Source organism: Vipera berus, assembly GCF_964194415.1.
Source record: "Vipera berus genome assembly, chromosome: Z".
NCBI lineage: Eukaryota > Metazoa > Chordata > Lepidosauria > Squamata > Viperidae > Vipera > Vipera berus.
In genome coordinates, this window is record NC_138205.1 from 123,656,801 (window position 1) to 123,682,935 (window position 26,135).

At 38.9% G+C, this 26,135-nt stretch overlaps 1 protein-coding gene across 1 annotated transcript in view; it reads right to left on the minus strand.

The window, feature by feature from the left end:
* DPP6 (dipeptidyl peptidase like 6) overlaps positions 1-26,135 on the minus strand; it is a gene marked incomplete at both ends in the record, with an annotated part of 250,083 nt that overhangs the window by 134,344 nt on the left and 89,604 nt on the right. The window contains one exon of the mRNA XM_081346284.1: positions 21,241-21,339. Coding sequence (XP_081202410.1) covers positions 21,241-21,339 — 99 coding nt within the window. The remainder of the gene's footprint in view (positions 1-21,240; positions 21,340-26,135) is intronic.

The following is a 26,135-nucleotide window of genomic DNA, read 5'->3' on the forward strand; positions in this document are numbered from 1 at the left end:
CAGGTCTACATTTATTACTTGCCATTTACAACAAAGAGGATCAGAAAACAGAAGAGGAGAAATTTTTTTTGGATACTAGGAAAAGGAATTACCAAACAAAATAGAAACTTTTGATTATAACTTTTCTGAACTAGGATGATAGCTTCTTTTGCTTCTGAGAGGACCAGTCCCTCTTCATGCTAAGGAGAGAACTAACCTATGCTTAGAAGGCACTGGATAATGTCTAAAATAGAGAAACATCTTCAATTCTCGTGATTGCAGCTAGCATCGGAGTCACAGAGGGGTAGATCTGATATTTTAAATCAGGTATATAATAGGTTTTTAAAACATATTCTTATCACCTACTTCCAACAACACATATGCCCCAAATTATTAAGTGAACTGATTGTTTCTGGTGGTTTCCCCCCCCCCCCCCCAGAAATTGGAAAAATATTGGTTTCTAGCAAAAAAATATCACAAATTGTGATCACTTGACTGGGGAACATTGCAAACAGCCATAAATGTAGGCCAGTTGTCAAGAGTCCCAAATATGTGATCCCATGATTATTGTGATCCCATGAAAATTCAAATCCAAGACATTTTTGTGTCCATTATACCTTAACTGGTTGCTAGTTGTAACTCAAGGGCTACCTAATAAATGGCATTAAGGTAATTTACTTTGAGATTGCAAAGGGACTGCGATTGCTTTCTTCCAAGATTTATTTCAACTTTTCAGTCAAGTATGCAACCCTGAGATTTCTTGGTATTTTCCCATCCCAGCATTAAGTAGGCCGAACCCTACTGAAGCTATTTTGAGATAAACCAGAGTTGGCTAGGTACTTTTAAACTGATACCAATTTTAAGGAAAATTTCATATTGTATAGCTATGCTACAAAAATTGTTAGAAAAGCAAGCAACTTGCAGAACAACTGATAGTACATAACATCATGGTTTTAGTTCTGGCTGATATTAAAACTCTCTTAAATCTGTTCAGATATTGTGTTTAATTATTTTGTACATAGGGTATAATAATATTCCTGGCCTCACCTGCGACTTCAGCACAAGTATTTAAAAGTATTTTTAAAATACTTTCCCTAATTGTAGCATTCTTCACATGATTGAACTTCAACTCCCAGAATTCATAGCAAAACCTGTGGGTGGCTCAGGACTTCTGGGAGTTGAAGTTCACAAATATCAGGACAATGCCCAAGGTAGGAAAGCTTTCTTTAGGTTACGTACAGGGTTTACAACTAAGGACAGTCTCTTGGAGTGAAAAACTCCATGCCCCTTTGTTATATTCAGAGAAAAAATGTGCTTTTCTAAAGATTTCATTGCCTTTGAGAGGTTAATAATGCATAATTCTATCCTGTCTTTATAAGGTGAAAAGCAAAAAAATAAAAAAATAAAATTAAACCAGCATTGATTGGTTGGTTCTGCTGGTAAGTCAATTCACGTCATCAGCAAAGAGTTAAAATTTAATGAAGAGCAAATTGGCTTGCTTTAAAGAAGCCAAAATTGATTGGCTTCATGACCCAACAGAAAACACAATAAGCCTTTGCTAGTCTCCAAGTCCTGTAATCATCTCAAGTCTTCAGAATCAATGAATAATAGCTCTCCGTTTGTGTTTTGAAATGTATGATTCATGTTATTGAAGCTGTATTCATTTTCACTGGGCGTCCCTCAATCAAAGACAGAAAACAATGCAGCAGCCTTTGTCTGCAAATGAATTCTGTCCAGCAGGCTGATGAGAATTTCAGTCTGATTTATAGCTGACATCAAAGCTGATAAAGGTCATCACTGAATCTCATTTTTTTTACTGCTTCCAACTATTTGGAGCTTCAAATGCCCACCTCTTTTAAGTAACAGTTACTTATTCCAGTTTGTATGGAGTAGACCACAAAAGCTCTTGACTTGACTGTTTTTCTCACTTTCAATTCCAGGGACAGGCAGAAAAAAAAATATCTATATCCAACATTAGCAGGTGCTTTTAGCACCAGAGTGTATTTCTCTGCATACCTAGCAGAGAAGCATTTCCTTATGATGGCAGGTCCTTGTATATGGAATGTCACTCCAAGGAGAAAGAATTCTGAAGGCTATTAAATAGGACTGCTGGCAGAAGGATGAAAACACTGCAAATACAGAAACTCTACACTGTATTCCCATGTTCTGCTCCTCCTCAAAGAATGATTTCATTTATTTATGTCTCCCTTGCCTGCAGCAACCTTTAATGGTGGTGTGAGGCGAATTATGGGTATGAGAAAGGCTCCCTATAAAATGGACCATGAGAAAGACCCACGACCATCAAGAATTCATTCAAATTTTCTTCCTGTTGCCTGCTGCCTCCATGCAAATGTTATCTTTGCCCCTTCCTTGCAAATATTATTCATCTGAAGAAGATGAGAAGACCTTGAATAGCATAATAAGAAACAGGCTTTCTTTTGCATGACCAAAACTAAAATGTGGCAGAAATGCAAAGCACTTAAGACCAAGTCAAACGTATTATTCAGGGGGGAAGTGGCAACCGAACAGGCTTGTATGTTATCAACCCTAACTTGAGTTCATTGGTTGACTGAGATTCAAAGAGGATATGAGCCTTGGTGGAGCAGTGGGCTAATGCCTCCTTAAGTAACACCAGCTGCCTGCAATTAGCTGCCTCCTTAAGTAACACCAGCTGCCTGCAATTAGTGCAGGTTCGCATCCCACCAGGCTCAAGGTTGACTCAACCTTCCATCCTTCCGAGGTAGGTAAAATGAGGACCCAGATTGTTGGGGGCAATTAAGCTGACTTTGTAATAATGCCGCTTGGGTGTGTGTGTGAAAGCCCTAATAAGCAGGCATATACATAGAATGAAGGCCACTGCTAAGCTTGTAAGCCGCCCTGAGTCTTTGGAGAAGGGCGGGATATAAATGGAATTGAAATAAAAATAAATAAATAAATATGAGTCTGTATTTGCAGTCTGAGGGCAAACTTTGAGATTTGATGAGAAAAAGATTCTTCCCTAGGTTCTAACAGGGAAGCATCATTTCTGTCTGCTTCATATTTCGAGGAATGGAAAATCAAAGAGAAAGATGGAAGATCCTTTAGAAGACATCATTTTGTTTCAGCTGGATATCTTCAAGGGTTTTAGTTGAAATATTTTTCCTGCACCTCTTTTTGCCTGACCAAAAAATAACAATTTTCCAAATAGTCTAACTTAGGGGTCCCTAACCCCCAGTCCGTGGATCAGTACCGGACCGTGGCATGGCAGCAACCGATCCACACAAACAAGCAAAGCCCCATCCGCCGGATGCAGGCAGCACACAAAACCAGGCCCCCTCCGGTCCATGGAAAAACCTCTCTCCACTGAACCTCTCCGCCTGGTTTGGGGACTTCTGTCTGACTTGTGCTAAATTAATACAAATTACACTTTCAAAATGTGATTAAAAGGCAAGGTCTTACTTTTCCACATGCATTTCTAAAATACCAGATTTGGCATGTTGGAGAACGACTAGTGATTGCCACTATTGTGCTGCCTCTGATCATTAGATTATCTGAGGTAATAAGAGGGCTGGCATAGACAATTGGCCAGACATCACATCCTGGAAAAGAACACCTCATCAGCAGGGAGATTCAATTGTGACAGGTTTCTGGCTTGCTGATATTCAACATTAGTTAGATAGCAGAAGCAGATGACATCAGCATAGCAGAAGGCTGAAATGTCTATTATTGATACAGGAGAATGTTTGTAGCTCAGAGTTGAAACAAGGGATCCTTTGGTGCCCTCTGAGATTGGTGGTTTTCTTGCAGATGTTTCATTACCAAAATAGGTAACATCATCAATGCTCTCAATTTATATTCTAGTAGCTTACCCTGTTACTGGTTCTTTGTTTAGGCTGTTTACTGTTCTTGTTTGGCAGTTCATTGATTGGGGTATTTATTTCCTGACTGTTGGTCTGATGTCAATCCTGATGTTAATCTATGCCCATCTGGGTATTGATTTCTGATGGGGAGATGTTTTGATCTTTTTGTTCCCCTTTTGGATTGTTGATTGTCTCATTTGCATGGTATGTATATATTGGTTACATCTATCTGTTGTTTACTTATGTCAATTTGTCAGAGTCCCAGGCTTCTAGGAATTCTCTAGCATTTTTAGATGGTCATACTAGAGTAAATTTGATCCCAAACTGCATTCTAGACTGGTCAGGCTCAAGCCCATATTTAGAAAGAAAAGAGCTGAATTAAATTAAATTTAATCAGGAATTTCAGCAATGCAAGCATGGGAGTGTAATGTTTCATTAGTTCAAGAGAGAGCAAAATTAAAATCTGTGGTTAAAAAAAGCTGAAAGATAATGATGTCCAACAGAATGTTATCCACTCTGGAAGACTTCTGATAGGCAAAGCACTGAATAAGGTGATAAATATTATTGGTTATGATGATGACATCATCAAATAAGTCACTACACAACCCAACCCCTTTTATCATTTTCCCTATATGGAATTGGAAAGCTGGCAGCTCGGGTTCGAAACCTCAGCTCCATATGATGAGATGAGCTCCTTTCCTCGCCCCAGCTTCTGCCAACCTAGCATGCAAATGCAAGTAGATAAATAGGTACCACTTCAGTGGGAAAATAACAGCGCTCCATGATGTCATGCTGGCCACATGACTGTGGAAATGTCATCAGACAGGGCTGGGTCAATGGCCTGGAAATAGAGATGAGCACCACCTCCTACAGTCGGCAACTACTAGCAGAGTAAAATCTCCTTTTTACCTATATGGAACTGAAGTTTGTCTCTGACCATCTGAGAAGCACCAAAAAGATAATAAATCTGGAAAATGCTTTCAGAGGAAATGCTTTGAAGTCATCTGATTTGATTTACTGCCTCAAAACAGGTCCACAACTTGACCCATAAATCTCTTTCTGGGGAATGATGCATTGAAACTTGATAAACTCACTGCACTCTGTTGACATTTCCCAAAGCCTACAATCTTGCATCCTGCATGAATTCTGGGAGTTGAAGTCCACAAGTCTAAAGTTGTCAAGGTTGGAGAACCCTGATTTAGAGGATACCTGATTACCTATTCTGATTTAGGCCTAAAAATCAGCATCTTACTGCTTCTCTCTACACAGTTCCCCATATTTTTTGTGAAGGTGAAATAGTAATTAACATAGAACATAAATGCATAAGTAGTAACCTGCTGGATGTGACTCTGGTTTTTTCAGTCCAGCAATTTGTTCTAACCACTGTACAAGGAAGCCCACAAGTCTTCAGGCAGATGGCCTTCAGAAGCAGTCTGACTGTCATCAATAGCATTGATCCCATGAGTTTCATGAATTGATCCAACCCATTTTTTGAAGCTGGTCTCGATGGTCAAAAGCACAACTTCTGGCAGGACTCAGAAAGATATAGGATGATGCAACTTAACACCTGAGGTGGGGGAGGAGCCATAGATTTCATCTCTCCCATTTAGAGCAATTCTATCCAGAAAATGATTACATTTGTATAGTTCCTACCATTACAATAAAAGATAAAGGTTTCCCCTGTCCACTAGACTCTGTCTCCAGGGGACAGTGCTCTTTATAGGTCAGTGATGACCTATAAAGCCCTAAATGGCATGGGTCCGGATTATCTCAGGGAGCACCTGCTGCCAGCATCAACTTCCCATCATCCTGTACGGTCCCACAGGGAGGGCCTCCTCAGGGTCCCGCCGGTCAGGGAATGCCGGTGGGCGATCCCCAGGGGGATGGCGTTCTCTGTGGGCACGCCTGCCCTATGGAATCAATTGCCGGTGGAACTCCGGATCACCCCCGACCTCCGTTCGTTTCGCCGGGACCTAATAACCCAGCTTTTTGAGTTAGCTGGCCTGGACTGAGGGTTTTTAAGGTTTTTAAATTCTAATTTTAAATTTTGGGGCTATTGATTTAATTTTATTTTAATTTTTATATTGTATTGTTTAAATTTTGCCCTGTAAACCGCCCTGAGTCCTTCGGGAAAAGGGCGGTATATAAATTGAATAAAATAAATAAATAAATAAATAAATCTGTGGTTCATAGCTGCGGAAGCCAATGTTGTCCGAAGACATTTTCTGTGGTCATGTGTCCAGAAAGGCACATGGGATGTTGCTCCATTTCCATCAAAGCGGTACCTATTAATCTACTCGCATTTGCATGCTTTCGAACTGCTAGGTGGAAAGGAGCAGAGGCAGGAACGGGAGCTCACCCTGTTGCACGGCACTTCAGTTTTGAACATGGGCTGTCATCTTTCCAGCTCACAAGCTCAGCATCTTTTACCACTGAGCCATCATGTGCGCTTCATTACAATAATCGTGCAGAACTGAAAAAGAGGTAAGGAATATCAGGTAATCCTGTAGATTTAATCTACAGATGAACATGTAGACCTTTCTGTATTACTGTACTATAATTCCCAGTAGCCTTACATTATAGCATAATTCATAATGAGGAATGATGGGAGTTAGAAATTCAGTTCCATGTCTTCCATCAATTACTCCATTGTAGAGGTCTGCTACTATCACGATGTGCTAGCAATGATAAAACATTATTGATTTCTCGTTTACATTGTTTTCAATCAGGGTAGCCTAGCTAAGAAGGAGATGCATTACAATTCAAATGTACATTACCAATACTCTTTTTAAAGAGGCTAAAAAGGTTCATTATTCTGTCCACTGGACCATACATTTTAGAGAGTGTAAAAAATGTTTATTCAGTCCAGAGAGCAGAATGCAGAAATACACAGCATTTTTAAATTTTTCTAAATTACCATGTTAGTATTAGGCAGCACATTTAAACAAGATACAGTTTGCTATAATTAAGTCTTCCATTCATAAAGGCACCTGGAATTTTCAGTTTAATTTCTCCTCCTGCACAGGCCATTATGTTCTGAATCGTTTGCCTCTGCCCTAATTCTCCTTGCTCAATTTCTTTAATTTTCCTTCTCTTTAAAATGAAATGGAGGAAGGAAATGGAGCTTTAAATACTCAGTTTGCTGTAATTTTACCTAAACAATGAACATCTCACCACATCGGTACATTAGGCAAGCTGAACATGTTTTAGTCTGCTTTATTATGCAAGAAGTAGCTTTAATCACTCTTTATTTTAATTCAGTTCAAGCTCAGAGCTTTAATGTAGCAGTATTTGTGTGAATGTGTATCATTCAACGTAAACACACATTTACACAAATAGTGATATCTCTTCTTGCTCCCCTTATTTAGGCAAACATCTTTGTTGACTTTCCATGTAGATAATAAACTGGTACAGGAATGACCATGAATCTCTAGCATAAAAACAACACCTGCATATCAACAATAATAAATATAACTTACAAGAATGTTACAGTGATTTTCTTATAATGCAGTTGAATGTAATAGTTGATAACCAAATTTTGTAAACAAATATTATATAAGATATTAGAGGTCTCTTAAACTTCTACCAGTCAATTCATAGTATCTTTTCATTCTAGCATCGGTTCTCTTATTTTTAAAATACCTGTTTTTTACACTGCAGTATAATTGTCTAATTGCCTTCCTTATGGAAGAACAGTAAACTACTTCACCCCTTCCAAACATATTAGATTACAGATCCCATAAACTCCAACCATTATCTGTGATATCAGAAGCAATGGCAGTTGTAGTCCCAAGAAATCCATGAAAACTAATCCATTTAGATCTGAAAAAATATCAGCTTTCTGTAGGCTTCTGTAGATTTAATTACCAGTTAAAAGCTAACTTTTTTTTTTAACCAAACATAGTTTAACATTTTCACTTTAGGTATTTGTTCATAGTTACTCTGTTTATTTGATAATGAATTCAAGACAGAAAAGTTTATGAGCTGTTCAGTTATCTACTAACTTTACTGATCCTGGTGCTTCCACTGAGCCCTGACAGCCCCGAAGAAGCGCTGATCCTGGCACTTCCGCTGAGCCCTGACAGCCCTGCAGCTCCAGCCATCTCTCGCTCAGGCTTGTGCGGTGTTGCCACCGGTTCAGCTCATTCCCCTCCCCCGCTACCACTTTTCTAGGATGGTCGCGTACCACCTGCCAGGTGCCAACGTAACACAAGTGGTACCCATACCACTGGTTGAAAAGCCCTGTGCTAAACTATGGCTCCCATCATCCCTGGCCATCCTATCAACTGCATTTCCTTCTTTAAGTATAGCAATAGCACTTGGACTTATATACCGCTTCACAATGCTTTATAGCCCCCCCAAGTGGTTTACAGAGTCATTATATTTCCCCCAACAATCTGGGTCCTCATTTTACCCACCTTAGAAGGATGAGTCAACTTTGATCCAGTGAGAATGGAACTGCCGAACTTCTGGCAGCCAGAAGTAGCCTGCCATACTACATTCTAACCAGTGCACCACCACGGCTCCTCCATCTTTCTACACAGAGCTTTCTTTTGACCCCCAAACTCAATATTCATAACAATCTTTAAGATTTGGAATAAACTGCAGCTTGGAAACAACTACTGATTTGTCTTCCATGTTGCCAAGCTTTATCACTCTTCAGGGCCCCCTCTAACTGATCGATCACATCAATGCTTGACCTTTATAATGAATATTGTTCAGCTATGATCTTTTAGAGAGACGCAGCCTATGTCTTTAGATTGGACGCAATGAATTTTGAAGAACAGGGACATAAAATGGCTGTGTTCAATCACCTTGACAGTTTCTCCTGCACATCACTATGATATCTTTTTGGTTTGTCTGCCTACCATCAGATCTTTTGGTTGGCAGATTTTTGCTATAAATATTCATCTGATCTAGCTAATAGTTTCACTATTCACAAAAATCTTTAAGAATAGAGTTTGCCAACTTTGGACACTTTAAGATACTTAGACTTCAATTCCCAGAATTCCCCAGCCAGCATGAAGTCCATGCAGACACATTGAAAAATCTTCATTATGTTTCAACTTCTATTCCTACTGCAAAGACACTTTTATTGTTATCAAATCAATCTCTTTTCTGATTAATTTATTATTCATTAAAACTTTGCAATATTAGAATCCATTTTTCTATCCACTTCCACAACTTTTTTTCTTCCTCCTTAAAACTCCTTGTTAAAGCCAAGATAGACTTGGCAGTGTAGTGCCATCTATTACCAAAATCATCTACAGCAGGGCTTTTCAACCAGTGGTACGGGTACCACCTGTGGTACATTGGCACCTGGCAGGTGGTACGCGACCATCCTAGAAAAGTGCGAAAAATGGTCATAAAACATTTCCTTTCAGCACTATTGCAACTTCAAAAGGTCATTAAATGATATCTGTACTTTATATGTTTCAGCAGGAAATGCAACACTGAAATAGGAAAAAAAATATCCATGCAAACAAAGGGGACGTTTTGTCCATAGAAGAGACATTTATTTGCAAATTATTCAGGAACTGTGGTTTCTGAAAAATGGACCTATATTTGGGGATTTCAGCACTTCCATAGTTCTCTTTATATGCAAATGCCTAAACAATATCATACTTATTATTGGTGGTTTGTTAATATTTTATTATTTAGTCTACTTATAGCTAGATTCCATCAATTCTTTTAATTATTTACTATCAATGCTTTAATAGTATCTTGTAATTTTTGATACTTCCAGGTCTATGGGTACCACCATCTACTTATGTTTATTATTAACTTTAAAGTCTTGTTTTGGATTTCAGAAAATGTGAGATTGGCAATCCTTGCTTGGATTAAATAAGGAAAGGATCAACCTGGCATAGAAAACCAGCAAATTCTTTCTAACTGTCTCCAAGGCAGAGATTGTGTTCTGAATTCACTGGCCCATGTAGCAGATGCCTGCTTGGCTCCAGTTTGGGTTAAATGTTAGTCTACATGTTCCTAAAGCCACAATAATGAGGCTAATGCTGGCTCAGGGTTCTAGATGTAAAACACAAAATAATCTTCATTATTTAAATATTGTCAGGCTTCAACAGATATGTGTTATCCAGAAGGCAGAAGGAGGAGGATAGGAGAAGCCATTTATTTGTGCAACAGATGGAGAGGAAGAATAAAGAACACCAGGAGAGAACATTTAAGTGTTCATCGTGTTATGGAGGCTTAAGTCAAGGCCCACATCTTAACAATCTCAGTTGTGTTCCTGGAATAGTTTTCTACCAAAATTGGCAGACAATTTTTTCCTCTTATGCCTTCATCTACAAATACCTTCATGGCAATTGTCTATCTGATCCATTTGTATACGATACTGTTTCAATCAGCTGCCTGAATTTCTACCTTATTCTTAACAATAACCCTTTTTCACAGGTATTTCTTGACTTATGACCCCAATTGGGACCAGAATTTGTGCTGCTGAGCAAGGCAGTTTAAGCACTTGGTTTTATGACCTTTTTTGCTGCAGTTGTTAACAAATCACAGCAATTTTAAGTGAATCATGTGGTTGTTAAGCAAATCCAGCTTCTGCAATTGACTTTGCTTGTTGAAAGCTGGCTAGGAAGGTTGCAAATGCTGATCACATGACCCTGGGATGCTGCAATCATCATAAATACATGCCAGTTGCCAAATACCTGAATTTTGATCACATGACCATGGGGATACTGTGACAGTCATAAACAGGAGGACCAGTCGTAAGTCACTATTTTTCAGTGTTCTTTAACTTTGAATGGTGGTTAAATGAATGAATGTAAATCAAGGACTTCCTATACTTGTTCAGTCAATCAGATATTTGTCCACCTGAATCAGAATATTTTTTCCCCTTCAATTTTTGTTATTTAAACTCCAGTTCTTCATTCTTGGGGCTTGGGGCTTTTGATCATTCTTATTTTACCTACCCCCTCCCCCTCGCAATTTCATTTGCTTAACCTACCCAGATTTTTAATCTTTCTTTCCCCTTCTCTTTCTTAATGGTATTTACATATTTTTTGAGGGGGGGGGGCGGGAATATTCTGACTACCATGCAGGTTTGTCAAACATTAGGATAATGACCTATTCAGATTAGTTTGAATGTAATTATGATAGGTACTTGAGACACACAGATTTATCACAAAGGAGCTTTTCATTAACAATATTTATCTCTTACGGAGTGCCTAATTAGCTTTTACATAAAAATGTGAGGATTTTTTTTCCCAATTCAAAAAGGCTGCATTGAAGGAAGACAGAAAGTAAAGGGAAATCTAACAGAATCCACCAGGATTTCTTGCATGAGAAAAAAAAGATTAGACAGAAAACATAGCTTCGAATGAACAAATAAAGATTTTATTTTATTTTTTAGAATTTCTTTTTTTAGAAAGAAAGAATGTCCAAGGATGGAGGCTTTTCATGACTACATGCAGGCAAAAACACAAGACAGAATAAGAAATAAATTGGACAGGGGTTGTACAAGACTGATAAGTCTTTCCAAAGGAAGCAGATGTGAAAAATATGAACACAAAGACAATGACATTTCTTTTAAAGCTCAGAAAAAAGGAGTGGGTGACATATGTGCCTGTTTGTAAACCAAGAGATTTGCTTTTAAGGCTTCTTATTCAAGCTCTTGGATTCTCCCACATTTTTGTTTGTGAGACCAAAGCCTACACGGGTCATACTTTGTGATGAAAAAGTTGATTGTGAGTAGTAATTTGGGAGTGGGAGTAGTAAAAGTTCCTTTTACTTGTACAATGATTTACTGTTTTTCCAGGAGGTAATTTCCTGTGTGTGGGATCTACCTTTCAAGTGCAACACAAAACAATGCCTCTACTTTTGCTGCCATCCTAAAGGAAAAAAAACTTAATTTGAAAGCAGGGATAACTATGGTTGCCTTATCTCATCTGACACAGTAAAATATAGCTTTGCTAACTTCAACAGCTGTCTCATAAAAATATCCCCACAAATTACATGGTTTGGGACAATTCTATAAGTCTTCAGACTTACTGATGAGAGTGAGGAACACACTTTGCAAAGCTTAATTCAGTGATGCTGAAGAAAAGAATTTGGGGCATAACAACTCTGTAATAATGTAATGTTGTCCATATCTATTTAAAAATAAGCCCCACTGAGTTTAATAAGATTCTTTTGCCATGCAATGTATATGTCTATATAAAATTGCTGACTGGATTTGCATTTAAGGTACTCCTTGACTTGCAACCATTTGTTTAGTGACTGTTCAAAGTTACAATGGCATTGAAAAAAGCGACTTGTAACTGGCTTTCATACTTGTGGTCATTATTTTATAACAAATACACAATATTTAGTTTTTATTAGCATATATTTATTTCACTAGTATATTTTGATATGTTTATTGTTTCATACCATAGCTGGCTTAGGAATTCTGGGAGTTGAAGTCCACGAGTCATAAAAGAGCCAACGTTGCCTACCCCTGCTCTAGACTAATTATGTGAGGTATGTAAGGGGAATGAATGTATGAAAAAGTAGCTACTTCTGAACTTCTATATTTGTCAATATTCAAAATTATTTTTTTAATAGTACCACTGTGGCTTCACTGTAATAATACAAATGACTTTTAATGTTGTAGTTCTAAAACATGAAGTAATATCTGTTTTTGTGTGCATATGTTATCAATGAGATGAGGATAGGGAGAGGATACAAAATTTCCTAATTTGCTTGTGTTTATTTATTTATTACATTTCTACACCACCCATTCTATCTGGACAGTTTAGAACATCAAGAGCCGCAGATTAAATATGACATAGTCCTTGGCCTAAAATGTAATGGAGCCTGGGATTATAGTCATAAGTCAATGCATCCTGTAACTCAGCAGCCCCCAACCTTTTGGGCACCACGGAACGGTTCCATGGAGATGGCGTAGTTTCATGTGTTGCCTTCATCTGGCTGATAGGGCTTTGCTTGTTTGCGTGGACCAGTTTCTGGCATGCTGGTCCACTGACTTGGGATTGGGGACCCCTGCTGTAGCTGGATACAATATTTTTTTTACATTTTTTGTGGTGTCATTAAGTGTATACTGCAGTCATTAAGCAAATCGATTTTCATCAATGGCTGTTTTTTGCCAGACGAACAATGCAAAATGGGAAAAAATATCTCAACTCACAATCACATAATCACATCACGCAGGCTATAAAGGTTGAGCCGGCTGCTAAGTGTCCAAAATGTGATCATATCGCTACAGGTGTGTGTGTCCATTGTACCTTTGAGAGTGGATTGTAGGTAAGTGTCTATCATAACTTTTAAAGGTTGTTAAGCATCAAGAACTACTTGTACATTTCAAAACTGAAGTTGAAGCATAATAATCTTCAGTGATGGGTGAAGAAAGCTATTCTCCGGTATGACTCATGATTAAATTCAACAGAAGTTCAAAGAAATAGTTCCAGAATTTTCTCTTTTCTTTTTCTTCCTTCTTTCCTCTCCTTGTTCACTTTCCTTTTAATCAGTTCATGTCTTTTGCAACTAGTAATTCTGCAGCCAGTTGACTTCCCTTTGTTCTAAATCCTACTTCATCATCTTTCAAAACTCATGTTCCTTCCAAAGTACTTGCCCTTTGGCTGCACTATGCTCTGACAAAATTGATTTAGAAAGTGGCACCCTTTAAAACCCCTATACTAAAGGTTTCTAATCCAATTTTCACAATACTGAGATCAGAAATAGAACTCAAGATCAACCTGAGACTCTTACAGAGCCAGGAAAAGGTTAACTCATTTCAACCAATTCTAAAAGAGCTCCTGCTGCCTTTTTTGTGTAGGAAGACTACAATCATATTGTATCTCATAAGATGCCTACATTTCCATCTAGCAGCTGTCACTCAAATGGAGAGGAAACTGTGAACAGACCTCCGTGTGCATATTTTCAGGATTGGCTATAGATCCAGAGGAAGCAGACGGCAATGCAACACACACTGATATACCATACCAAGTAGAGCAAAGTCATAATGATTACCCAAGGAGCTTTGGACAGCATTTGGTTGAGAAACCAGCTGGAGCATCCTCACCCAATGATAGTTGTTATTCCAACAAAGACTTTAAGCAGCTGACAAAGACCAAGTGATTTCAAGCAGCTCAACTCCTCCAAGATGCCAAGAGAAGATCTCCTTTTTAATCTCACATCCCAGGTGGTTTTCCATTGTGTGGCAATCCATAGTTCCAAATCTTCTTTGGAGCAATGCAAGCTTTCAAACTGAGCCACCAAGGGCACTAGCAGTTGGGAAAACTGTGTTGGCAATGTATAAATTTTGCCCAAAACCCATAGCTGATGTCAAGTTGATGATTGACACCATCAGTTGGATTTATGCAATTGTTGGCATAACATTGGGTATTACTTTTAAAACAAGCTGGGGGCAGAAGATTGTGAAAAAACAGGATATGCAATTCTGACAGATTGCTATCATCTTGGGCAGAGTATATATATGAACTGGGTTAATGATCTTCATGTAGCTGGAAAATGTCTCCTTTAGCCCAGCCTAACCATAGTATTGCAGAAAAACTCTAAATTGTTTTTCATATTTGTATACATGGAGAATTCTCGTGTGCTGATTCTGGCCTCTGGAGACCACAGAGAACATCCTGATTCCTGCTTTCCATTCTCGAGGGGATCATGAAATGCAGTATAGTTCTTAATTCAGTTCTCTAAGCTTTGGGCTCTCTTCTTTTTCATTGGTATCAAAGCTAAAAGGACCCTTGCGGGGTGGAAGGAAATGGTGTAGTGCTTAAACCAGAACAGCTAACCCTATTCAGTTTTTGTTATCGTTAGGAAGAAATTCAAAAAATATAACATGTCCTTACTGTTGGTGGAGAGAGCAGAGACTTAATTAATGGGTCTATTTAGGATTTTCCTTCATTCAGCTTTTGCCTCCAACCCCTAGATTTTGCTAGTTATTTCCAAAGCAATTTCCCTTTTCCTCCTGGAAAAATGGGACATGATTTATTCATATTTGTCTTCCAGACAAATTGCCTTGCAGACCTTGATAACACAGACTTTTCTACACCATAGTTTCTGGTGCACTAATGAGAATAAATTGGGTCAGGCTAGAGGACATAATGTGTAGAGAAGCATGGCTTTGCCTGGTAGGAAAGTCAACTTTTCAGGCCTAGGAACCATTAGCTGAATGAGAAGACAAGGTGGATTGCAAAAATCACAAAAAAACAAATGGCAAAATTTAATTTGACTTAGAAGTCCTTGAAAAAATTTCCATGCAATGTAACATCATTTTTAAACTGATGTAGCCTTATTATGGAAGTAAATCAGGATTGTTTGAGTCAAAGATGAGACCCTACCTACGTGGTCAAAGGAAAGAAAGAAGGAAGGAAGGAAGATAAAGAGAGAAAAGAAAGAGGAAGGAAGAAGAAAGTGAAAGAGCGAGGAAAGGGAGGGAGGGAGGGAGGGAGGGAGGGAGGGAGGGAGGGACGAAGGGTTAACTTGATAACTGATTGGCATTCTTCACCTTCAAAGCTTGGAAACTGAAAGCAACCCTCACATGCAATCCATGCTTTATTGTTGAATTATGTACACAATGAAAAATGAACTATGTGTCATTTTAATTCAGGCTACGTCTTTATTATTGTTGCTGTTAAGTGTTGGAAGTATCAAGGCTTTTTATAAAGGTGCTAAAGTACCACAGGGAGTAATCCACAAATCACTCATGTCCTGCCCACACATCACAATAAAGCTTCAGAGGTTTTATTATTAAAAAATGCAGTAAGGCTCTGTTACATAAACAAATGCAAGATAAATTACCTTAAGTACCATGAAAAAAATAGGAACTCCAACACTGGTCTGCATGTGTGCACACATCAACAAATGTGTCAGAATCCATTTATATCACATTTCATAAATGTATAGGTAGAACAATGTGCTTATTCTGGGAATTCTGCCATCTCTCCGAGGGGGGGAGAGGATAGTTACTTAAGGCGATCTTCAAACAACAGGGAAATGGTTGAACTGGGGGAGGGAGGGGGAGACACAGACCTGGATCGCATCTTCATTTACAACTGAAAAAGGAAAGCAATAACCATAAAACCAAGGAGAGTTCCCTTTCCCACAGAAGGGACTGACACCTAAGCAAATGATGAGAGCCTGACCAAATGGATGAGGGGAGGGGCTGAAATGGGAATGCTTTATATGGGATTGAAATGTAACTTTGTTAGATTCCGTCTTGTATTGCCACAATCGATTCCATCCTAGTAAACATTTTCCTTTTGGACTAAACTTGCATCCAAGAGTTCTTATTTCCTAAGATGTGGATTGAGGTGGGTCCTGACAAAATGTCAGTTTGTAAACTTGCCCTCTTGCCATGGTTAAAGCCACTCACAAGTCAGGAAAAGCATGGGAATCTTGCCTTATGGAATTCTTGCCCATTAGAATGGAGCAGTTCAACATAAGAGCTTCTGTCCAATTACCTCTCCCATAGAGATGCATTAAAGGATTTCTTCCCCTTTTGCCCCTTTCCTTCTCGTTCCTCCCCCGCCAACACCCAAATTTGGTCCTGTTCTGTTTAGTTTTCATCTTGGAGCCCCCTATATAATTTTAAAACATCCCTATTATAATACTTGGTTTTTTTTCCCATAGTTATCTACTGTAAGTCAAAGACAAAGCTTCTACCTTGACATCTATTATCTGCTATGCCACTTATATATGAATACCTTGGTCCTCAGTAATTACTCAGAAGTAGGGACTGAGAAGAGATGAATTGTTACACCATAATCTGATAGTTTCAAAAGGCAACTGGAAGAAGAAGAAGAAGACATTTTGCTTCTCATCCAAGAAGCGATGGGCAGCAAAAGGATGATGGGGGTGATGGAAGGATTAGTTCTGACAGAAGTGAAATGTTTTCTTCCTGAAGGAAAACCCCCCAGTCCTTTTGCCTTTTGAAAAAGCACCTTTGAGACAACTAAGACTTGGATGACTGAGAATCTCCACAGACATAACCTGATAGGTTTTTCTCCTTCATTAATTAAAAATCTGTAAAAGAAAATGCCACGAACCCACAATGAAAAGCCCAGAAATATTTTACACAGTCACCTCCATAGAAATGTGGATTTTATGAGCATAGTCTCAATCTGACTTCTTACTTTATAGGTAAAGGTAAGGTAAAGGTTCCCCCGCACATGCGTGCTAGTCGTTTCCGACTGTAGGGGCCGGTGCTCATCTCCGTTTCAAAGCCGAAGAGCCAGCGCTTGTCCGAGGACGTCTCCGTGGTCATGTGGCCGGCATGACTAGACACCAAAGGCGCACGGAACGCTGTTACCTTCCCACCGTAGTGGTCCCTATTTTTCTACTTGTATTTTTACGTGCTTTCGAACTGCTAGGTTGGCAGAAGCTGGGACGAGTAACAGGCGCTCACTCTGTTATGTGGCACTCGGGATTCGACCTGCCAAACTGCTGACCTTCTGATCAACAAGCTCAGCATCCTAACCCACTGAGCCACCGTATCCCGCATCTTACTTTATAGCCATATGCAAAGATTCTCCAGTAGGATTTACTGCTGCATATCAGCAAGAACAGTAGCTTTTCTGTTTTGAAAAATGGAAATATTAAATGCTTCAACCACGCATGGTCTGCCATCTCCTCTTTAAATGTATATAAACACAACTAACTAATCTTTTGGAACTCAATCCATCTGTATTCAAGGGAATACCATTGTATTATTATTTCAGATTATTTTCTTGAGTGCTCAAATAAAAGGGTTTAGTTGTCAATTCAATGCTTATTTTAATGGGTTCTAGTACTGTTGTCCATCAACTAAGTTATCATGAATGGAATCCAAGACTACAATGAAATTAATAAAGACAAAAGTGGTTTATGATAGTGCTTATCAAAATGGTGCACCATATTGTTTTCCCAGCTCCATACTGCCTCGCTGATGAACTTAAAAGTCATCATTCTGTTTTGTTGTTTACCCAGCTGTAAAATGAGTATAATAACTACATTTGTCAGCCCCACAGGGTTATGCGAATCTTAATTAAGGCTACAGAATTGTTCTGATGGCCTCAGATGAAAATGGTGACATTTAATTTATTTCTTTCGGCAAGATGCCCATCTCTGTCATTCAGGACTCATAGACTGGAAAGAATGCTAAGTTATACAATGGAGATCTTCTGAGCTTTTATGCTAAAAACAACTGAGAATTGGACACATTCTAAGAGAAAGCAGCAGCAAAAGGCTAAGCCATTCAGCTCCAAAGCCATCTGACATTTATATAACAGCTCACCCAGTGACAGCTGACTAGAGATCTTTTTCAGTGCCAGATCAACCTTCAGTCTTTTCAACCTGTTAATGAGACACACAGCTCGATCCTTTTCAGCCAAGAACAAGAATGAAAACATACATTATATGGAGCCCTGAGCAACTTCTTTACCTCTAGCATGGCTTAATGAAAAGGAAGCATCCGAGACTGAAACCAAGATGACAGAAGCAATAGATAGAACCGAGGATTCATCCATGGTCTCTTGGGTTGGGGTTTATAGATTATAAAGATGTTTTCCTTTGCAAAACTAAAAGCCAGGAACTCTAGTTACTACTTTCCCTTCCATTGCAACGGGGCTCCAATTTGCCGCAGTTGAATCCCCCCTCTGCCAGAGACCCACAGATCCTCTCCACGGCCCTGCCTGCCCCGCCCCGAGGGCAACCATAATGCTGATGTGGCCCTCAATGAAATAGAGTTTGACAACCCTGTTCTAATTATTGTTTGTTGAAGTCAGGCCATGAACTCTGTAGTCACCCTGTGTTCTGTACCAGCCTGCTACCGGCCCTGCAGCAAAAGCAGGGACGACCCCTTTACGAATGGCAAGAGGCTGGAATAAAGCCTGCCAAATTTATTCACATAAAACAAGAGCAAGACAAGACACCAACCATAAAACACGAGCTAAGACGCAGGAACAATCCAAGCGGTTGCCTTCAGCAAACCAGCCCTCCCACACATTCCCCTTAAATACAGTTCAGGGCATGGCCTCTCTGTGCCTCCTTCCGAGGTGCCCCATTGCCTCCCTCTGTCTACTCCTGACTGACTGCCTCCTGCGTCGGGCGTCCTTGAACAGGGCCAGCTGTGGGTCATCTTCATCCACACTGTCAGGCTCACACAGCTGGGTCTCCATGGTGACCAAGTGGGAGGGGCCTGCCTGAGGGCTATCATCAGCAAGATCTTCAACCCCCTCAGCAAGGTCTTCAACACCCCCCTCCTCCTCTGAGTCGTCCGACCCAACTGCCGAACCCACAGGCTGACCCTGAATCACAACACCCTGGTACTACTTCAAGTAATTTCCATACTCTGTCCGAGAAGAATGCCTGACTGTCCACTGTAAAAATAAATCTAGCTATTTCAGTAAAAGCATCTTTGTATTAAATTAATTGCCCTACAGAAGTAGTCCTCGACTTACATCCATTTATTTAATGCATTCAATGTTACAATGACACTGAAAAAAGTGACGTATGACCGGTCTTCATTCTTACATCCTTTGCAGCAACCACGTGATATATGTGTGTATGTATAAAGGTAAAGGTTCCCCCGCACATGCGTGCTAGTCATTTCCAACTCTAGGGGCTGGTGCTCATCTCCGTTTCAAAGCCGAAGAGCCAGCGTTTGTCCGAGGACGTCTCCGTAAGTGGTCCCTATTTTTCTACTCGCATTTTTACGTGCTTTCAAACTGCTAGGGTGGCAGAAGCTGGGATGAGTAACAGGCGCTCACTCTGCTACGCGGCACTCGGGATTCGACCAGCCAAACTGCTGACCATCTGATCGACAAGCTTAGCGTCCTAACCCACTGAGCCACCGCATCCCTATGTATGTATATGTGTATGTATATGTATGTATGTATGTATGTATATGTGTATGTATATATGTGTGTGTGTGTTTGTGTGTGTAGATAGATAGATAGATAGATAGATAGATAGATAGATAGATAGATAGATAGATAGATTCTTAATAATTTTAAAAGTACGAATCCCAGGCATATTTACTTAAAGTATAAAATCTTCGAACACCAGGATGGATAAAAAACAGTTGTTTATTGCTAAAAGATCATATGCTTTAAACGGTTACTTTTTATTGCTTATTATGATCTTTTAGCAATAAATGACTGTATTTTATCCATTCCAGTATGTATACACACACACACACACACACACACACACACACACATGTTTGTGGTTTGTGTGTGTGTGTGTGTATATACACATACACACACACCTGTGGTGACAGGAACATCTGCTGCTCACCCCCCCACACACTTTGTTCTAAAATTGTAAGAGGGCAGCTGGTTAACAGTGCTGTCATTTATTTCATATCTTGAGTCTTTACCGCTAAATAAGCATTAAGTAACAGAATATATGAGTAATAAGATGTTACACTCCTAAGTGAGGAATATATAGGTGAAATTAAAAAATATTTGGCACGCTCTTCATCTAAAGATTTTAGAGCCGTTTAGAGAAACAGGAGCCAGATGTTCTATTCAGGCATCCTTGGTGCTGATCTGATGAGAGGCGTATGTATTTTGTAATGGGCTTGAATTATACTTTTGTCAGGGATTAACTAATGGAAAACACAGTGGGGCAGAGAAGGGTAGATTTTTTATGTTGGGCAGGGAAACCTGGAATTGCAGTCCCAACAGATCTACAGACTGGGAAGGCAGAAACCCAGAACTATGTCATCAAAAGGAGGAGGAGGTGGTGGAGGAGGAGAAGATGGAGGTTCTATAATCCAAATCTGTCTCTTATTCTGTTACGTGTTATCCACTTTGTGTCTCCCGTCCTTGTAAGGAATTCTGGGTAGTTTTCTTGTTTTACCTTCACAGCTCTCTGTCTAATTAGTAGCTCAAGCCCCAAAGCAGTTCCATCAACAAATCAAAAACAGCCCCTGTACATCCTTACTTGTAAAATTCTTTTCCGGAATGTATACTTTGGTATATGTTCCTATGAGACATACTCTGATTATAATACTCTTTTTGACACCAGATTAAAACCTTTTTGCTTCAACATTCTGCAGTTAAACCTAGATAACAAGCTTTTGCACTTCTTCGTTTCACTGTACTGATGTTTAGCTTCTACTACTCCATGCAATATTTCATTTTCAATGTATTACTCTAGAATAGGCATAACCTATTTTTTAAATAAATCAATAAATCAATAGTAAAGTTTTCTAATTCAGCTCTTTGCAACATATTATTTATAAAGCCCAAAGGGTGTGCTGTGCTTCATAATATTGGGAAGATGTTGCCAGTTGTGGTATCACTATGCTCACTGGATGAAAAGGTTTGACTTATACAGAATCTCTTTATAAAATTTTGCTCAGCTGAAAAATACAATGAAACACCACAGGCAAGAGAAGTGCTTGAAACAAATGGCGTAGGAAGTTATTTTTATACGTGATTGCAAGACTTACCACTTATCCATTTAGCCTCTGGATCATGAATTTTGAAATCTTCGCTGAATAGATCTTCAACTGTAATTTTCTTCTTCTGAGACTGGCTATTATCTTCAACTGTAAATCAAGAGGGGGGAAATATCCAATATGTTTAATTTGCAATTTACCTGCCCATTCAACAAATGAAACCAGTTATCCATTTTCCTTCTGAATTAGCAACGTTGCATAGGTGTACATGGGATTTGTTAGAACTCCTTATTGCATTACCGTTGATCTAATTAGCAGAGATCTTTTCCATTTGCAACTTGGAATGTGTGAAGAAAATCCAGGATCGCACTTATTAGCGCAATAGAGAAGGCTCAATTGAGATGTCAGGGAAGGTGTTTTGCCACCAAACCAGCACAAGACAACTTTACAACATTCATTGCGAGATAATGGAGTGAAAATACGGCAGAGTGAATATAAGGGGCATCTGTGAAACTATAAAAATAAAATCAATAGTTTTGTGCCATCTTATAAAACTATTTTGCATAAAACACATGTCATATTTCCACAGGTCAGATCCGAATTAGTCTTAAAGCAATGATAATAGAAGACTGAACTCTAGCTCTAGAATTGTCTGGAAATGTAGTCATGGCAACTGGACTTATTTTCTTGTTGATTTTTGCTGCCCATCGAAGCAACTTCTTTGGTCTGAGCAAGTTGGTGAGGGGAATCTGAATAGGCAGGGAGCTGTTGGAATGTACCAACTCCCAAAATTCTTAGGGGTATTTCAACCTCAGGGTTTCTTCCCCAATGGAATTGCCTCAGTTCTACCTGGATGACTGAGAATCTTCATTGACTTTAGTTCTAAAATGTTTTGATAAACCTAAAAGCCACAATATAGAAATGGTCATATAGAAAACCAGACATTTTTGCCTCCCATAGTTATATATTTTATGATTAAAAATGGATTTAAAAATGGTTGCACCTGTCATTTTGAGACCGGTGACTGTCACTACATGTGTTTGGACCCAACTGTTGCAAAAGTCCTTTGAGAATAGATTTTCATTTTGTACATAATTGATATGATGAGTTAAAGGGCTGTTTATAGAATATTAGTGCTGCTACTTATAGTTGTATCATTTATTGTGGATTTTAATTGTTAGCAAGGGTCTTCTTTAGTGCATGTTACCTACAGTGGACATTTATTTGTTTCATTTTAAGTTCTACTGGGGATATTTATGTTTTAAGTTACACTGGGGATATTTGAATTGTGATTATGCAACTTGCTCTGTGTCTGGTTGGATTTAGTCATAAAAATCCAAAGGAATAGCAAATGAATATCCCAAAAAATGCTTTTTCAAAAGCAACTGGACTTTGTTTTTCCTTGAAGATGTTTCGCTTCTCATCTAAGAAGCTTCCTCAGTTCAGTCCAATCAGAACTGAAGAAGCTTCTTGGATGAGAAACGAAACGTCTCCATGGAAAAGTGCCTTTTGGACAACCATGACATGGATGACTGAGAATCTCCATAGACATACAACAAATGAATATAAATAAAATGTTCATTAAATAAATAAAATATTATTTTTTTACAACAAAGCAAAAGTTCTGTAGTTTTATAAGATGGCTGTAATAGACCAAATTTAGTCAGTTTAGGGGCAGCAAGGCTTTTATATGTTCAGCCTAAGACGGTTAATTCCTATTCCATCTCGATCTCTTTCTGTTATTTTCCCCTTTTTTCTATCATATCTTGCTGAACAAGGTTCTGGAGAGTTACAAAGCCCCCATACATTCTTGTATTTATCTGATTCCAATGAAACAGTGTTTTTCAATCTCAGCAGCTCTAAAATATGTGGGCTTCACTTTCCAGAATTCCCCAATATACCAACTGAGGAATTATGGGAGTTGAACTCTATACATTATTAAATTGCTGAAGTTTAGAAATACTGCTATAAAGAAATGTCCCAGTTCTAATTAAGGAAGGATTTTGGTTAGGTCTCCTAGATAAGCATGTATTTCCATTTATTAAACAATTTATAATCATAGATCAAAAGGAGAGAAAGAAAATAGAGTTAAAACACAAATGATCTTGGATGAAATAGCTTATTCACAGCAGGAGATAATTGTATCTGTATTGTGTTCAGACCCACCACTGCTTACTGCCATTGCTATGGCACAAAATTTAGCTATTTTCCAAGAAGACACTTCGGCTATTTCATTGGAAATACATCATTGCTTCCTGGGATTTGTCCTGGTGATGGATGAACTTTGTCCTTTGCAGATGATGGTGCTTTTCAAGAGAACATATGCAACTGGCTCGATTTCATATTTATTAAATTTATACACTGCCCATCTCATGGTTCAAGGCAATTTTAGTGTCTGGATAGGGGATACTAATGAATTCCTGGGGAGTAAGGAGAAATTGCTTTTTAGAGAGATATGCAGGAACCCTAACCTAAGCAAAAGGGACTGAAGCATTTTTAAAGTTCAGGATATCCAGCTATCCTTCATAAAAGACATTTCCCCGATTCATTGAACTATAAGAAGCAGAATGCACAGAACAATCACATTTGCAAGGTTCTGTTTTGTAGGCAATCTCAATAAAGTAGTTTTAGCCTTCCTGTGGAGTTGATTTCTTGTCTGGTTTACCTAATGGGCTGACAATATCACTGAGGCTAAAGCACCTAAATATTCCAGTGTCTGAGCTCTCCTGTGTTGGAGCTCAAGCCTAAGTAGACCTTGCTTGATGACTGCCTTCTTTAACAACCAAAGTCATGACCACACTAATAAAGCAATGTGACAACTTGTCTTTGTATTTATGACTGTCCCAGCAACCCACGGTCACATGATGGACATTTGGCTGCTTGACAGCCAGCAGGATCCCATAGTCATTGAATAACATTTGTGTGCCTCACAATTGGCTTTTGACAAGCAGAGTCATTGGAGAAGCTGGCAGTAACATCATAAGTGGCAGTCATATGAGGTCTTTCTTAATGACCATAGCAAAAGTGAGGACATTAAGTCTGTCATGGTCACAGACTACTTAGTGATAGTATTGCTTAGTGATGGAATTGTTGGTTTCAACTGTGGCCACCAAGTAAGGATCTGTATTTGAAGATAATGAAAGGTGGATCTTTGAAGTTACTGTAGGAGATGCATGTGATAATAGTCTTATTACTTGGTATATTACAGTCAAATAATTTATGCTTGACCTCACTCTAGGATTGATATAAGCCCAATGTAAATATATAGAAAAAGCCAGCAATGGATCAGACCAGATGTTATGTGTTTCTTCCATGGAGAATTACATCAGTCTAATAGTACAAGCCTGTAATTGGTTGTAAGAATAACCTTGAGGATTTGGAGGACAAGCCATAACCAAGACTATGGTCAGCCAGAGGAAACTTGAGTCTGAGTCAAAAATGTCATTCGAGAAAGCATCTTAAACTTACCTTCCATAGGATATGATTTAATGAGGTAGTATATCATCTGGAAAAAAATCTACAGATTCCTATATGCTGGTTTATAATTCATTTGTTCCTTGCCCTGTCAGCTGTGGCCAATGAGCCAAGAGATTAGTGTAGAGATGGTTCTGCCTCATCTGACAGGTGTACAAAAACTCTTGGTACTTTCATGGGCATAGTCCATTTGTAACTCCTCTGATACCATGCCTTCATTTGCATAGGTGCTGTGATTTAATTTGCATAGCCCTTTCATTCTTGCTGTGATGTCCTGCTTTGATTTGCATAGTCCTTCCCTTCCCTTTGATTAGTGTGTTGGCAATCGCTCTTAGAACTAAACCATTAGCATGTAGTACAAATTGCAGTTTGTGTGCCTGTTAATGAAATAAAGCAGGCTTCATGTCTGAATCTTAAGTGGCTGAAGTACTTTGGGACTACTGAAGTGAAAAGCCATTTTCCTCTCCATTAATTGGCTCAAAGGAAACTGTTAATGGCATCTTTAAATAGGGATGTGTGTGGCCTGCATAACAAGTAAAAGTATAAACAATGGTAAAGATGCTCAGGGGCATAACACTCCTTTAATCATTTGATACAAAAACCTGGTTTTTAAATATTTTGATTTGGAAATGCATGGAAGTGCCTTTAGGGTTGAGCAGTTATTTCTAATATTGATCTTCAAATTGAGGGGTGACCTATAATTGAATCATTTAAGGGGATATTTGGGTCCTTGGATGAGTGAAAAAGAGGAGATCCAGACAAACTACCAAATGTTTGCTAAGGCATTTGATGACCTTAGTAAGGAAGGGAAGGAAACAAGAAAAGGAGGTACCGTATTTATCGGCGTATAACACGCACCGGCGTATAACACGCACCTCATTTTAAAAAGGTGCGGTATTTACTATGGGTCATTAACATTATATCGGCGTATAACACGCATACATCATTTGCCCCCTATTTTCAGGAAGAAATAGTGCGTGTTATACGCCAATAAATACAGTATATAAAAGGCAAATCACAAGCAGATCTCACTTTCCAGGTAAAAATTAAAGGCAGGTATTTTAAAGGGCTCTGTTAAGTGACAGTGGATCTCATTTGGATGCATGTTTTAGGGAGACATGCATCTACCTGCTGAGGGTGTTACAACAACACTGCAGCCTCAGCCCAGCATATAATGGAGTTTCTTGAGGATCAGAGTCCAATCCTGAAATTCTTCTCTTTGGAAGACAGAATGAGACTTGCAAAATTAAAGTCAGTCTTTCCAAGCAAACCAGATGGAAACATGACCTGATAAGCTAATTCTATAGTGGAGTTTCTTGAGGATCAGAGTCCAATCCTGAAATTCTTCTCTTTGGAAGACAGAATGAGACTTGCAAAATTAAAGTCAGTCTTTCCAAGCAAACCAGATGGAAACATGACCTGATAAGCTAATTCTACTTTACTATAAGGCTACATTAATAAAGTCTTGCAAG